This window comes from Ogataea parapolymorpha, chromosome I (genome assembly GCF_000187245.1).
Source record: "Ogataea parapolymorpha DL-1 chromosome I, whole genome shotgun sequence".
NCBI lineage: Eukaryota > Fungi > Ascomycota > Pichiomycetes > Pichiales > Pichiaceae > Ogataea > Ogataea parapolymorpha.
This window is the reverse complement of record NC_027866.1, coordinates 649,173-664,312: the sequence shown is the minus strand read 5'-3', so window position 1 is coordinate 664,312 and position 15,140 is coordinate 649,173. Positions and strand designations below refer to the sequence as shown.

Below are 15,140 nucleotides of genomic sequence, written 5' to 3'. Positions count from 1 at the left end.
ATGTGAAATTATTATTCATAAATTATTAAATTAAATCAATATTTTTAATTTATGGATCCAGAATACAAAGCCCTGACCTCTGTTTTCTCGGCGCACAAGGGTTACAAGTCATGGGCTGTGAAGCAGGTGGTAGCCCCCAAAAAGCTGAAATATAGGAGCTTGACCAAAGACGAGCAGGCATTATTCCCATGGATGGATCAGCATATCAGCTATTTGGAGCATTCTGTTGATTTGAATGCGCAGTTTCTCGAGCAGATTGCCATGACTGTGGCTCCAATGTGGGGCTCAGAGCCAGACCCGGGTGTGTGGGCAGAGTGCTCGGCCCAGGACCTGGACAAAGTGCGCAGCATACTAGTCCAATTCGCGAGAGAGTGGTCTGCGGAGTGCGCGGACGAGCGAGCCGCATCTTTTGGCCGCATTTTGCAAGACTGCGAGAACTTGTTTCCAGATGTTGTAAACAGACAGAACGTGGAGGTTCTCGTGCCCGGCTCGGGATTGGGCAGACTGGTGGTGGAATTTGTGCGAAGAGGATTCCGCACCCAGGGAAACGAGTTCTCGTACCACATGCTCACCAACTCCAGCTTCATAGTCAACCACTCGTTTTGCGAAAACAACTTCGTCATCTGTCCTTACCTGCATAAGAGCTCCAACGTCAGCAAAAGAACAGACCAGATCCGCCAAGTGTACATTCCTGATTTCAATCCGGGCGACATTTCCTTTATCAATAAAGAATACCCTGAAATCCCGGTCGCCGATTTGATGTCAATGGTGGCAGGCTCGTTTGTAGACCTGTACGGCCCACCTAACATGCCCCGAATCAGCGACGTGTACACAAACGATCCCCAGGCCTCCGAGTTTCGCCAGCAGAACGCCAAGAGGTTCCAAGTGGTTGCAACATGTTTTTTTCTCGACACCGCCTCGAATATTGTCGAATACCTGCAATCCGTGCACCATTGTCTGGCCGACGACGGGTATTGGGTCAACTTCGGTCCGCTTTTGTGGCATTACGAGGACGACGAGACTGTCACCATGAACACACAGAAAAACGAAAATGGCAACTGGGAGCAAGTCGCAACGCCAATGAGAGGATTGGAGCTATCTCGAGACGACCTGATCGAGCTTGTGCAGAAAGTTGGATTCGAGTTTGTAAAGAGAGAGTCCGACATTGAAACAACGTACGGCAGCGATCCACGATCACTGGGCGGGTTCAAGTACAGGTGCGAGTTCTGGGTAGCAAGAAAAAAACAAAGCTAATTCTGTGCGATTTCCTCTTGCATATGGCTTTTCCATGAGTCCAAGTTAGTAATCTCGGTCGAGGACGTCTTTGGGATGTCCGCCTTTTTAGATCTCGCAAATACGTCTTTAGTGAGCTTCATCACCGTAGTGGAAATCAACCGTAGTGAGCCTCCTTGCTCTTGGTAATGCTTGAATAGAAGTCTTGCAAGCTGTGCTTGCGACTCTCCTGCTTGGCCCATAAGTTGTTCCAGCTTTTCCCGCTTGATGGGCAGGCCTGCTCCAGTGAGAAAAGTCTGCAACCGTATGGGCCGAAGCTTTATTGCTACTTCTTCATGCGAGAGCTTGGTCGAAAGCATAACAGAGAGCTTTGACCGCTCCTCAGAAACCAGTTTCGTCTTCAGGTACTTGATGAGGCTAGAGAACTGCAGATTTTCAATCACAGCAACATCGATCTGATCTTCGCCAGAAGCTGAAAAATTGAGCGACTGGTTGAGTATCTGGTTCCAGAAACTTTGGTGCTCCTTGATCAGTTTCCCGTCACCTAAACTTCTGCCCACAATTCCAAATGTCAGACTTGAATTCTCGTTCACTGGTTGGTTTAGTGACTTTATGAACTGTTGGACAATCTCTGCATATTTGCTGCTATTCTTTTCGAACTCCCGTATCCACTCCGCCACAATGTCGTCTATTTTTGCATCTAGGGCCAACGGCTCATGATCACCGCTCATGATAGTCACATGAACTCCCACAATGTCCTGGAGCGTCCGAAGCCCAGCAAAAGCAACGTATCCCAGCTGGTATTGAGTTCTGATCTTTGTCGTGAGGGAAGTCGACAGGATGTACGCCACAAATCTTGCTAGCGATCTGTCCCTTGTGTTTTTGCGTGCTCCAAGCTGCATATAATACACCAAAGCGTTGGTTTCGTCCGGTGAAAAACCATGGACCCGATAGTTGCAGCCGTGCGGCAGCGACAGCGTGTGCAGCTGTTTGTACTGAGGTGAGGCAAACTCCGTCACAAGCGTCTTCAAAGTGTCTAACGTGCGCTGGTAGTCCAACTTTGAGACGTCGCCGTGTAGCAGTGCTATCAACTGGCAGCTTTCAAACGTGGCCTTGGCAGTTGTGGCTACCGTCTCGATGTCCAGCTCCTCGAGAGTTTCGAGCCGATCTTCCAATGGCCACGTTCCTGGCTCAAGAACAGAAAGAAGACCTAGTGATGCCAATTCATGAGACCGCAGCGTTCGCAGATTCTCGTACTTCATTTTGATCCTGATGCGGGACTGGCGGAACATGGAAGGCGTCACCAAAGACACAAAATTATCGCTCAACTCTCGCAGCTTGTTCGTCATTATTTCGAGGATATTGTGGATCCCCACAGTGGAGCCCGAGACATGGATCACCAAGCCACAGGTCCCCTTCATTGAATGGAGAAGATCGTAGGCATACCACAGCTCCAAAGCAGGATAAAGCGTTTCACGGAGCAGTTCTTTGACTATGTCACAAAAAATCTCGAGTGACAAGGTTGACTGCACACTTGGCTCAATGGTGACACCGGTAATCTCGAAACTAAAGTAGGCTTTTCCACGGTATTTGTCACGGTCTTGTTTCAACCAGAGCTGGGTTTGTTGGGACGAATGTACCAGCTCCGGAGGTGTCGTTTCCTCCTTGCTTGCATAGACGAAAGTGCGGCTTGATTCTAGAGTAGATTTCAAGAGCTCATACAAACCTGTCTGGTTGTCGATCTGGCCAACCACAAACTGATTAGGCCGTGGCAGCCTCACCTGAAAATCGGATTGGGAGAACGTTATTGGCAAGATTTTGTAATTGAAGCCATAGTATGGATCGACCTCGTACTCTTGCTTTCCAAATTGTGCTAGAACATCGCCGGGAGCTACCAGGGTAGCCAACATATTTTTCTTGCACACTGTCGACCGCATTTGGGCACAGAACTGTTCTGATTTGGTCTTCCACCATGTCTGTGCCTCCAGAGACTCCTCATACGACCCGTCATAACCAGCGTCGCTGAAACCCCAGCAAGGAGCATTTTTCAGTAGCCACTCGGAATGGATCTGCTGGTCTTCAAGTAGGAGCTGGCTGAGGCCCCGGCATCGTGAGGAAGCAGACGCTTCGGTGTCGTGGTGCAGAAAATTGTAGAGCTCAATGGAGTTGAACTGCGACATCAGCTTGGCTATCCTCTTGACGCGCTTCGGATCGGGAGAAAACACTTCCTGGGTGTACCGAATGAGATACTCAAATATTTTCTCGTGGTCTCTTGTGCCGGCCATGGTCAGATTCAGTTCGAGCTGCAAAAGGCGGTCCTTGAATGTAATCAGCGGACAGGAGGAATACGAGCCTTTGATCAAACCTCCTTTGAAAAGCTCTGAATTGAACGAGACCTCGTTTTCGCTGCCCATCACATAGCTCCACGCATGCGCGAAGATAAGCGATTCCTTGCTATCTGTCGTAAACGGGAAACATATCCTCAAAGTAGGTGTAGTATTGGCGCTTTCGATCAAAACCATTCTCCCCAAATTTGTGAAAACCGGCGACGAGTAGACGGGAGCCCAGCAGGTTTTAAGAACATTGTTCGTTTCTGTCCTTTGGGATGTCATGCATTCCGAGAAGTTTGCGATTGCCAGCTTCTTAAGAGCAATGAGCGACTGGGGACCCATCAGAACCAAACCTGTTTTCCAAGCCTGGTAATTTTGCTCGTAAAACCGCACAAGCTCGTCGTGCAAATTGGTCTTCCTGCCTCTGAAAAGAGTGTCAAAGTTGCCTGTGCTGAAACGGTGAAACGGATGTCCCGGGCTTGCCAGCAGCCGCAGACCATGATGAGCCATCTTTCCTACCACAGAACAGTTTTTTGTGTGCTCGCTGTCGATGGCCATAATCTCCCGTCTTGCGTAGTCTTTGTTGAATGTAGGACTTCTGAAGCAGGAGGAAAACACACCCACAACTTCCTCATAGACACCAAGATCCGGCGTCCCGTCGCTGTTGAAAGCCGGCACCTCGAAGAAAAAGGACGTTTTTTCTCCCACCGTCGCAGCGTTCCATCTGCCACCACTGCAATATACAAGCTTCTTGCACAAGTCTGTCTCTGGATATTCCTTGGAGCTCACGCAAACCATGTGTTCGCAAAAATGCGCCAATCCAATCGTGTCGTCGCGATTCGAGTGATGGCCAACGGCCACGGAAAGACCGCAAGCGGCTGTCTCCTGGGTTGGGTCGGAAATCAGCAGGACATTGATCCCGTTGGGGAGTACAAACCGAAGATGGCTGCAATGTCTGGCACCCAGCGGAATATACATTGACATTGCCCCCACCAGAGCGGTCCGGCCGCCTTTATATGGTGTGGATCCCCAACAGCACCACTACCCCCTTTTTTGTTTGAGATCGGTTTTTTCTCTCTCGCTTTCCTAATTGGAATTTTTAATGCACAGCCTGCTAAGCGGCCAAGCAACCAGTAGATAGCCAAAGGCCCAACCTAAGGCTGGACACATGTAGTACAGTATATAGACAGTAGAGACATCTTGTGGGTTATAGCACGCCAGAGAAGTGTGCCCCCCTCCGTCAACTTATTCCCTGCTCCGCCACCCTCGCCACTAATCTTTTTCTCTTTTTATACCATATTTTATTTTCTCATGTCCAAACAAACGTCTGTTAAACTTGTGCTGCTGGGCGAGGCGGCCGTCGGAAAGTCCTCGCTGGTGCTGCGGTTCGTGTCGAACGACTTCCAGGAAAATAAAGAGCCCACCATCGGTGCTGCGTTCCTCACCCAACGGTGCACTATTGGAACAAAGACCATCAAGTTCGAGATTTGGGATACCGCTGGCCAGGAGAGATTTGCCAATCTGGCCCCGCTATACTACAGAAACGCGCAAGCAGCACTGGTTGTGTACGATGTTACAAAGCCAGCAAGCTTCATCAAAGCCAGACACTGGGTTAAAGAACTGCACGAACAGGCCTCAAAGAATATCGTGATTGCTCTGGTCGGCAACAAGTACGACCTGGTGGTGGACTCAGAGACAGGCGAGGAGATCGAGGGCCGCAGAAGCGTGTCTGTCGAAGAGGGCAAGGCCCTGGCCGACGAGGAAGGATTGCTGTTTTTTGAGACCAGTGCCAAGACCGCTTTCAACGTTAACGAGGTGTTCACAGCAATTGGAAAACAGATTCCGGAAGAGACGTCAAAACCCCAGGACGAGCCCTCTTCGGTCGGAAGAATAGACCTCAACGCCCCTGTCGACGAGTCCGGAGGGGCCGGCAACTGCGCTTGCTGATCTTATCACAACTTCGCCTTCATCGTCAATCCGCCCTTGGTGGCCTCCTGGTTGATCTCCAAAGCACTGTTCGACGAATACTTCTCGTGCTTGTCTCCTTCTCCAAAGAAGACCACGCTCACAGTCAGGTCGTCTCTGTATCGCCTGCTCAATGGAGAAGGAATGCTAACCAGCATGTTCACCTCCTCTTTCGAACCCCCGTTACTTAATGCGTTTCTAATCAGATGTGTGGCCACATTTTCATCTTCTAGTAAAAATCCGACCTCATTCGACTTCCGTCTCGTTTGTAGTCTCTGCTTGCTCTTAGAGCTCTGATCGGTTACGTCTTCCACCAAAGGCAGCTTATCTTTCGAACTCGGCCACAGCGTATCCATGAACGACTTCTTGGGCTTCACCATCTTCTTTTTCTCCATCCACCGCACCACCAGCCCCACGATCTCCTCGTTGGTCAGCATCTCGTACAATCCATCGGAAGCCATCACCAGAAAATCGTGCTTAGCCGGCGAAACTTCGTGCGTCGTTATAACCGGCTCGGCAGTCACATACGGAGGCGTCTTGAGGTTGGCGGGCAGCTGTCTGCCAAAGAACTGGTTGGCCACTCTTGTCTGGATGTCCTTAGCCCATTTGTATCTGGCATCGCCAAATGCCCTAGTCGGCTCCAAAGATCCCAGAACACGGCCGTTTCTCACCACATTCGGTTCGTTTGGATGCTCGCTGAGCAGCTTGGCCACTTCTGTAGGGTTAGAACCTGTCTGGTCTGTCGAAAGGGCCCGTACAGTCCATTTGTTTTCGTGGTCGTCCAGGGATCCCAAAAGGGCTCGCGAATCGCCAGTGACGGCCACCTTGAGGTTGCGCGAATGGGTATCGTAGAACGACATCAGGGCACAGGAGCCGGAGAGAGCAGGCATCAGAAGCTCGGCAGCCCCGGCCTTGTTGGACGGGTTTTCAAGCAGTTTCTGTACGTTTTTGTTGACGATCTCGTCGTCCAGCTTGAGAAAGCCCTGTTTGATGGCCCGGTCGATTGTTTCGCTCGACGGGATCAGCCTGAGGTTCTTGTCGCTGACTTTGTATGCCTGGTCCAGTTCGTTGACCACGTAGTCGAGAAGGCTGTCACGAAGCTTGGCAGACGTGTTCCAACCCGCGTGGCCATCGAAAATGGACCAGAAGTGCCAATCTGTCTCGACACGCGCATTGTTGTTTTCCCTGTCCTGGACGGGAACTTGGACGAGCTTCTCGCTGCGGTCGTCTTCAATTGGGTTGTTGCTAGGCAGCTGACAGATATCGTACCGAATCACGCCCTTTCCGCGGTTGACCAGGTACGACTCTTCGTATTGTCTCAACCTTCTGCTGACCTCGGCATCGCTGAGTAGATAAATGCCTTGTTTGTTTTGCTGGGCCGAAATGCCGCTTAGAGAGTTTGTGGATGCCGAAAACAGCTGTTTCTGGTCCGTACTACCGGCTCCCTGGGCCGGCAGAGAGTCGGAGCGCAAATTGTTATTTGTGAGGGAGACGTAGGAGGTGGCCAGAAGTAGGCCGGAAACCAGCGCTAGACGAAACTCTGTTCTCATTTTGGAGCCTTTATGGCAGTTAGTGGCAAATCGGTGGTATCCTCGAGCCAGCGGAATGTTCTTGGAGCAGGATCTAAGTCTAAGTGCCAACATAATAGGAACAAGAGAATTTCTGGATTGCGAAATCAGCATGGGTGAGCATGTCTGTCTGGCTGTGCAAAGATTTAATTCCTCACGAGGATTGGAAAAAAAAGTTTGGAAAAACTTTGACTAGCCATGCCGCCAAAGAAGGCCCAGAAGGCCCAGAAGGACGCCGAAAAGAAGAAGAACGCCAAGAAGGTGCAGAAGCAGCTGGAAGATAAGACTTTTGGCTTGAAAAACAAGAACAAGTCGAAGAAGGTGCAGCAGTATGTGAACCAGGTCACTGCGCAGGCTGCAGACAAGAAAGCACAGGCCATGGCCAAGCAGCGTGCTGCCGAGAAGAAGGCTGCCGAGGAGGCCAAGAAGGAGGCCGCCAAACTGCTCCAGTCCTCGATTCCCACGCAAAAAGTGCCGTTTGGAGTGGATCCAAAATCGATCCTCTGTGAGTTTTTCAAAGCGGGAGCATGTACTAGAGGCAAGAACTGTAAATTTAGCCACGATCTTGCTGTTGGCCGGAAGGCTGCCAAGAGGGACCTTTACGCGGACGACAAGGATGAGGAGAAGAGAAACGACACAATGGACAACTGGGACGAGGAGAAACTCAGAAAGGTGATTTTGTCCAAGCATGGAAACCCAAAGACCACCACAGACAAGGTGTGCAAGCATTTCATTTCTGCGGTCGAGGACGGCAAGTATGGATGGTTTTGGACGTGTCCGGACTCTGACCCCAAGCAGGGCAAGGAGTGTAAGTATAGACACTCGCTTCCGCCGGGCTTCGTGCTCAAGACCAAGGAGCAGAGACGGCTGGAGAGAATGGCGTTGGAGGCACAGCCCAAGATCACGCTGGAGGATTTCATAGAGACAGAGAGAGACAAGCTGCCACGAGACAAGCTGACGCCAATCACGCCAGCTACGTTTGCAGAATGGAAGAAGAAACACACACAGGAAAAAGAGAAGCAGAGCGAGACGGCCAAGAGGGCCCTCACAGGAAGAGAGATCATTATCAAGAAGTTTGCAGACAAGTTCTACCAGGAGGAAGATACGGGCGAGAAGGGCACGGAGATCGACATGTCGCAGTTCCGTGTTGCTCTTGACGAGGTGGACAACGAGAACATCAAGGACTACGGAGATGGAAAGAATGCATTTTTTGAGGAAAATAATGCAAGTTAATTCGGTAGATCGCCTATTCGGCTGTCTTGATGGCGCTAAACGAAGCTTCCATCACGTCCGCGGCGTCCCACCAGAACCGGAAGTCGACCTCTGGCGGATACTCGCTCACAACATGGTATACACGCTCTTTCCACAGCTCCTTTTTCCGGTCAAAAGCGTACTCGTCCGAGGGGCTTTCAGCCTGCTGCTGCGAGAACGAGAAGCTTTTGGTTGGCGAGTGCGGTGCGTAGCGCATAGAGTCCGTCGGGCGACGCGGAACTGGGGGTGGCGATGGCGACGGCGACTTGGTGTTCGAGAGACTGTTGTCACTCCTCATGTAGCTGCGCTTGGGGAGCGGTGGTGCATCCAAAGGTATATAGTCAGCGGAATGCGAGAGCGTATTGGAGATTTGAGTCTTGATGAACTCTCGATGGAGTTTTGGAGACCGTAGTGTATCTCTGTAGGATCTGTGGTCTTTCGAGGAGTCGGTCGATTTTAACGGTTCTCCCTGTAAAACCTTTGGCTTTGGCGGCGGGATCGGCGAAAACTTCTTCTTTTTGGCATCTGTGTCGGGATTTCGAAGAGCCAGTATGCTCTGCAGTTCCTTCAACACCTTGACGTCATCGCCGTTGGACGAAAATGCACCGTTCAATGCACGAATATAGACTGCAAGAACCTGCTTCGGAAAAAGCTTCACCAGTTGTGCATAAGCCTCCACGTCCTGTTCTCCAGCGTCCCCGATCAAAATGAATTTTCTATTAGGGAAGTCCTTGAATAGTTTGATAAGCGAGTCTTTTTTCCGTTCTGCGGAGGGCATTGTGAATGATGCTATCAGGTTGCCTGAATACTGACGCAGACTAATGCTGTCGACCGGCAAGCCGACGTAATCCATGAATCCAGACACTATGTTGTATATCTGCCACGGCGAGTTCGACACATAATGGATTGGACAGTGATATTTGAATTTTAGTTGTTGCAGCCAGTTAGCAACGCGTGGGATCTCACATTCACTGAACTCCTTGGCAAACACGTTTCTGAACAATTCTCGTTTGTCGCCCAACACGCCTGTAATTCTGACCGTGTCGTCGATGTCTGTAATGACGCTCACTCCCTTCGACCCAATCACATTGGCTCCTTGTGTCTGAGTAATGTTTGGGTTGTCCACAGACGATACGGAGATAAAAGACGGCTTATAGGAAGATGCCACCGAAATATTGAACGCACCAACGCTGTCAGTATACAGATTGGCACCCAGTAGCGAGTCCGTTTGGTCATCCGAGTACAGCGTGATGTTAAGTGGAGTCTTAGGAATCGTCCTGGCCATAATTCCCTGCATGCGGTCGCGGATTGTGTCGTGGGCGGGAGAAGAGTCAGTAGATTGCGACCCAGACGACACCGTCGAGGCAGTGTCGGAGTCGGGGCCTTTAGTGTCTGGGTGTGTCAAAGAGTCCTCCAATTCGGTTTCTATCTGGTTGACAGTGGAGGACGAGACGTTGGATTTGGACAAACGGTGTACCAACGACATCATGAGCTTGTTTTTCCGATTCATCACTCCGGGACAAAATATACAGCCTGAAACGTCGGTGACGAATTCGCCGTTCATGTACCGGGTGTATGTTCTATAGAGCAGTATCTGGGCATCATCGGGCACCTGTGCGGCCAAATTGGCGGCCTGTTCCTCATCGTAGATAAAATTCTGCTGGATTGCCGTAGTGATGCTCTTAAAATACGGAGACTCCTTGGTACTCCTAAAAGCATTCATTATTCGTCTTTTGCCCATGTTGAGGACCGTGCTCGCCCGCTCGTCTTCACTAGGACCCGGAGCAACCGGCTTGCGTGGATTCTCCATCAGCTTCCTGTAAAAAGCGGGATCCACGTCCTTGCGCAGTAGGAAGAAAAAGACCTTGTCCTTGCTGGAGCGCAGAAATTTATTATTGATGTATCTGGCAAGATTGTACCGGAGAGATCGATGCGGACGGTGGACAAGGCCTAGCTTGTACTTGATGCGTCTGAAGAAATTCACGGTGGAAGAGGATCAACAAGGAAAGATTATTACAGATCCCACAAAGGTAATTTTTTATATGCGTGCGTCGATCGTCCATAGCTTTGTTCGTACATATTATATGTGCACCACGTTTTTCAAAGTGTAGCAGACAACTATCGGCATCGTCACCACCAGCGAGGTATATTGAACAATCAGGTACAGTGAAAGACAATTGATCTGCAGCGGGTTCTCATCCTCCGGGTCCATGTTGCTGGCCGTCAGGTACACCTGGATGGTGGCAGACGGGAGCGAAAACTCCAGGCACGTGACAAACATGGCCATGGGGTCTGTGAGCCAATTGGCCTTTTTCATGCGGTCGACCCACAAAATGCCGATGATTGGCAAGATGCAAAGGCGGTAGACTGTGTGGCAAACCACACATTTCCAGAAACCCTTGGGGATGTCGTTAATTTGCAGCCGGCCCAAAAGCGACCCGATTAAAAAAATCCCCAACGGGACGCAGGGCATAGCACAGTACTGCGCGTACTGGAGAATAAAGGACAACGGTGGTTGGTGGTCCGGTGCGTTGGGCATGTACACTGTGGTCTGCACAAAGAGCGCCTTCAGCCATGGAATTAATGCAATGATGAGCGAGAAAATGAGCACGATGGAGTTTGGCTTTTTCAGGTTCTTGACAAAAAAAATCAAATAGTGCAGTTTGTATCGTCTGACCCAGGGAGCCTTGGCGGAGTTTTCAATGTCCTTGGAGCTTAGATTGGTCTCTGTGATGATCTTCATGTTGGTCGGGATGTCTCTATTGTAGGGTTCGTGCCGCGAATATTCTCTGATGAGTTCCTGGACGTGCGGCTGAGTGAGCACGCTGGAACGGTGCGACGACGCGGCAGAGCGGGTGGATGACGCGTGCGAATTGCACTGGCTCAGAGCATAATCGTGGTGCGGCCGTGCTGAGGGGATGCGCGAGACAGGGTACCGAGTGCTGTGCGAGTTGTGCGAGTTAGTGGTGGAAAGTAGTGCGTGCGGATTTAAATTTTCGCTCGCGGGAGCAGAGTCGATACTGGACAGACTCGACCCGGACAGCGACGATTTGGGTGACAAGCGGTCGTGGTCCACGTCTGTATCGCGTTCGGGGGCCTTATCTTCGCGAATTGTAGGCAACTCGCGGCTTTGTGATTTTTCCTCCGCGTCTCGTTTCCGTCGGAAATCCAGTTCCACCAGTTGGAACATCCCGCAGTTGAACTGCACAACTATATACATGGTGAGCCAGATGATCACGTAGGCGGTGCCCTTGTTGATCTCATCGTCAGAGAAGGTTGTCATGGCCTGTAGATACGAGATGGGGAGGTCAGAGACGTTCTGCATTATTCCTGCCAGCATTGCTCCTCCTATCCAGGATTCATTTTTTTTCTTGGGCACGGGGGTCAATGTCACAATCGCGGCCGTGACGCCGGCGTTGCAGCAGTACATCATGAATGCTGACAGACAGATCACGCCAATGGTCTTGATATCCGATATCGAGATGTAGGACACGATTTTGTCAAAGATAAGAGAGGGCATGAAGAGCAGCAACACGAGATCGCTGATTGCTCTGGTGGTGGACACGCTCACAAACCCGAGCTTTGTCATCACAAAGCCCGTCAGGATGATCAAGTACATCCGAATGATGGGCTTAACCGCCGAGTATATCACTTCAGGAAGCGGCACACCCATAGTTTTTGTACGAAAGAAAATAGCGACAAATTTCGAGGACGGGTTTTTTTTATAGACTAGATAAGCTGGAGAACTGATAATCACGCAAGTTTTTTTCCCTCGGCCTGTTGGGCGGCACACCACGAGTGGGAGAAGAGATGGTGTTAAGCGTCTTCTTTATGTTTATGGTTGCTCATTTAAGTTCAAGGGTCTCCTGATAATGGTTCCTGCGCCAGCGCATATTTTAGATTTAGTAACATTTTCTCCTCTCGCATTTCTATGAGTTCGCTGTTTCCCCAACTTCAGAGAAGCTGGTCAGCAAAAATCTTTGTTGTGTACCTTCCAGGCGACCCTGGACTCGGTAATGCTAGCGTTCGGCTTGTTCTTGGCCACCATTCGTCGGTGGATTCCGTGCTCTCCCACCTAGATCCCCAGCCGGGCCCCTCTAACGTATGTCTGCGGTTCGAAAAACTACACTTTTATCTCAACCAGTGGGTTGTGCAGATTACAGGACCACCACAGAGGGTATCCGAGATATATCGAATGGTAAGTTCACCTGTTTTTGCTGCTAACCAGATAATCTCCCTTTTTTCAAGAGACCCGATAATTGTGTGGCCGAAATTTGGCCAGCCGCCAAATACAGGAGTCCTGATCAATGGACACTACGCGTTTGGTGATATCTATCAACTAGACAGAAATTTAGAGCCTCCACTGGCGGATGTGTACGGAAAGAGTGTGGATCTGAGACCCCCAACAAGAATTGGATACCTGCAGGAAAATAAAGTTTTGACAGAGAGGAATGCCATACCTGTCGCTCTTTCTCCGAAACAGAATGTGGCAGTAAAAAAGCAATACCACATGACACGCAAGGAGATAGGATCGCTAATTGGGAAGAAAGGAAAGGATATCGAGCGAATCCGAGAACAGACAACAGCGAAGATCAAAATACACGACACGGCAGACACAGAAAACGTGGCTTTGGTTCCGGGCATGAACCAAATGCAACTGCTGGAAATTATCGGGCTCAAGGAAGAAGTGAAGGAAGCCGAGCAGCTGATCCAAAAGAAAATCAGCCAGTGGCGTGCTACCAAAAGTTGAGGCAGTGCTAAAACAAGATTTACCCACCAAAAAGCGTCGTGCGCAAAAGCAAAACCCGTTTTTTTTTTCTGAAAAATTTTTCACTTTGGGAATATTTCAAGGTAAAATTTGGGGATTTAAAATCTTTTATTACCTTTACAAATAGACATAATGGCTGACGGTGTTTTCCAAGGTGCTATTGGTATCGATCTTGGTACTACTTACTCCTGTGTTGCTACATACGACTCTGCTGTCGAAATCATCGCTAACGAACAGGGTAACAGAGTTACTCCTTCGTTCGTCGCTTTCACTCCTGAAGAGAGACTGATTGGTGACGCTGCCAAGAACCAGGCTGCTTTGAACCCAAAGAACACTGTTTTCGATGCTAAGAGATTGATCGGTAGAGCCTTCTCTGACGAGTCTGTGCAGAAAGACATCAAGTCGTGGCCATTCAAGGTTATCGACGACAACGGCAACCCAAAGATTGAGGTTGAGTACTTGGGTGAGACCAAGACTTTCTCTCCTCAGGAAATCTCTTCTATGGTCTTGACCAAGATGAAAGAGATTGCTGAGGCCAAGATTGGCCAAAAGGTTGAGAAAGCCGTCGTTACCGTTCCAGCTTACTTCAACGACGCTCAAAGACAAGCCACCAAGGACGCTGGTGCCATTGCTGGTTTGAACGTGTTGAGAATCATCAACGAGCCTACCGCTGCTGCCATTGCTTACGGTCTTGGTGCTGGTAAGTCCGACCAGGAGAAGCACATTCTGATCTTCGACCTTGGTGGAGGAACTTTCGATGTTTCTCTGCTGCACATTGCTGGTGGTGTCTTCACCGTCAAGGCTACTGCTGGTGACACTCACTTGGGTGGTCAAGATTTCGATACCAACCTCCTTGAGCACTTCAAAAAGGAGTTCCAAAAGAAGACTGGTTTGGACATCTCCGGTGACGCCAGAGCTCTGAGAAGACTCAGAACCGCCTGTGAGAGAGCCAAGAGAACTCTTTCTTCCGTCACCCAGACCACCGTTGAGGTCGACTCCTTGTTCGAGGGTGAGGACTTCTCTGCTAACATCACCAGAGCCAGATTCGAGGACATCAACTCTGCTCTGTTCAAGTCCACCTTGACTCCAGTTGAGCAAGTTCTGAAGGACGCCAAGATCTCCAAGTCCCAGGTCGACGAGGTCGTCCTTGTTGGTGGTTCCACCAGAATTCCAAAGGTCCAGAAGCTGTTGTCTGACTTCTTCGACGGTAAGCAACTCGAGAAGTCCATCAACCCAGATGAGGCCGTTGCTTACGGTGCTGCCGTCCAAGGTGCCATCCTGACCGGTCAATCCACCTCTGACGAGACCAAGGACCTGCTTCTGTTGGATGTCATCCCACTCTCGCTTGGTGTTGCTATGCAAGGTAACGTCTTTGCTCCAGTTGTTCCAAGAAACACCACTGTTCCAACCATTAAGAGAAGAACTTTCACCACTGTTGAGGACCACCAGACCACCGTCCAGTTCCCAGTGTACCAGGGTGAGAGAGTCAACTGTGCCGAGAACACCCTGTTGGGTGAGTTCGACCTCAAGAACATCCCACCAATGCCAGCTGGAGAGCCAGTTTTGGAGGCCATTTTCGAGGTCGACGCCAACGGAATTCTGAAGGTCACTGCCGTCGAGAAGTCCACTGGTAGATCTGCCAACATCACCATCTCCAACTCTGTCGGTAGATTGTCCACCTCCGAGATTGAGAAGATGATCAACGACGCTGACAAGTTCAAGAAAGCCGACGAGGAATTCTCCAAGAAGCACGAGCAAAAACAAAGACTCGAGTCGTACGTCTCTTCCATCGAGGCCACCGTCACCGACCCAGTTCTGTCTGCTAAGATGAAGAAGGGTGCTAAGGACAAGGTTGAGGCTGCTCTGTCTGAGGCTCTGGCTGCTCTTGAGATTGAGGACTCTTCTGCTGACGACCTGAGAAAGGCTGAGCTGTCGCTGAAGAGAGTCGTCACCAAGGCCATGGCTACTCGTTAACCGTGAGATAGTTTATTCGCATAATGGAGTGAATTAAGTATCGATTGTTGT

General features: G+C 50.1%; 9 protein-coding genes across 9 annotated transcripts; 5 read left to right on the top strand and 4 right to left on the bottom strand.

Moving 5' to 3' along the window:
- Positions 1–51: 51 nt before the first annotated feature.
- Positions 52–1,254, top strand: HPODL_02210 (uncharacterized protein; the record flags this gene model as incomplete). Its single annotated transcript, XM_014081832.1, has 1 exon — positions 52–1,254. The coding sequence occupies one exon, from the start codon at positions 52–54 to the stop codon at positions 1,252–1,254; it is 1,203 nt and encodes a 400-aa protein (XP_013937307.1).
- HPODL_02209 (uncharacterized protein) lies at positions 1,251–4,361 on the bottom strand (the record flags this gene model as incomplete). The annotated part of the gene is made up of 1 exon (XM_014081831.1): positions 1,251–4,361. One exon carries the CDS (start codon positions 4,359–4,361, stop codon positions 1,251–1,253), a length of 3,111 nt encoding a protein of 1,036 aa, XP_013937306.1.
- A 513-nt stretch (positions 4,362–4,874) lies between these two features.
- HPODL_02208 (Vacuolar protein sorting-associated protein 21) lies at positions 4,875–5,510 on the top strand (the record flags this gene model as incomplete). The annotated part of the gene is made up of 1 exon (XM_014081830.1): positions 4,875–5,510. The coding sequence occupies one exon, from the start codon at positions 4,875–4,877 to the stop codon at positions 5,508–5,510; it is 636 nt and encodes a 211-aa protein (XP_013937305.1).
- Positions 5,511–5,515: 5 nt separating this feature from the next.
- On the bottom strand, positions 5,516–7,171 carry HPODL_02207 (protein phophatase 2C family protein; the record flags this gene model as incomplete). Its single annotated transcript, XM_014081829.1, has 1 exon — positions 5,516–7,171. One exon carries the CDS (start codon positions 7,169–7,171, stop codon positions 5,516–5,518), a length of 1,656 nt encoding a protein of 551 aa, XP_013937304.1.
- A 123-nt stretch (positions 7,172–7,294) lies between these two features.
- Positions 7,295–8,329, top strand: HPODL_02206 (Translation machinery-associated protein 46; the record flags this gene model as incomplete). Its single annotated transcript, XM_014081828.1, has 1 exon — positions 7,295–8,329. One exon carries the CDS (start codon positions 7,295–7,297, stop codon positions 8,327–8,329), a length of 1,035 nt encoding a protein of 344 aa, XP_013937303.1.
- Positions 8,330–8,342: 13 nt separating this feature from the next.
- On the bottom strand, positions 8,343–10,157 carry HPODL_02205 (uncharacterized protein; the record flags this gene model as incomplete). The annotated part of the gene is made up of 1 exon (XM_014081827.1): positions 8,343–10,157. The coding sequence occupies one exon, from the start codon at positions 10,155–10,157 to the stop codon at positions 8,343–8,345; it is 1,815 nt and encodes a 604-aa protein (XP_013937302.1).
- A 270-nt stretch (positions 10,158–10,427) lies between these two features.
- On the bottom strand, positions 10,428–12,020 carry HPODL_02204 (Non-essential protein of unknown function; the record flags this gene model as incomplete). The annotated part of the gene is made up of 1 exon (XM_014081826.1): positions 10,428–12,020. The coding sequence occupies one exon, from the start codon at positions 12,018–12,020 to the stop codon at positions 10,428–10,430; it is 1,593 nt and encodes a 530-aa protein (XP_013937301.1).
- Positions 12,021–12,542: 522 nt separating this feature from the next.
- On the top strand, positions 12,543–13,097 carry HPODL_02203 (uncharacterized protein; the record flags this gene model as incomplete). The annotated part of the gene is made up of 2 exons (XM_014081825.1): positions 12,543–12,545; positions 12,576–13,097. 2 exons carry the CDS (start codon positions 12,543–12,545, stop codon positions 13,095–13,097), a joined length of 525 nt encoding a protein of 174 aa, XP_013937300.1.
- Positions 13,098–13,247: 150 nt separating this feature from the next.
- HPODL_02202 (Heat shock protein SSB1) lies at positions 13,248–15,089 on the top strand (the record flags this gene model as incomplete). The annotated part of the gene is made up of 1 exon (XM_014081824.1): positions 13,248–15,089. One exon carries the CDS (start codon positions 13,248–13,250, stop codon positions 15,087–15,089), a length of 1,842 nt encoding a protein of 613 aa, XP_013937299.1.
- Positions 15,090–15,140: the final 51 nt, after the last annotated feature.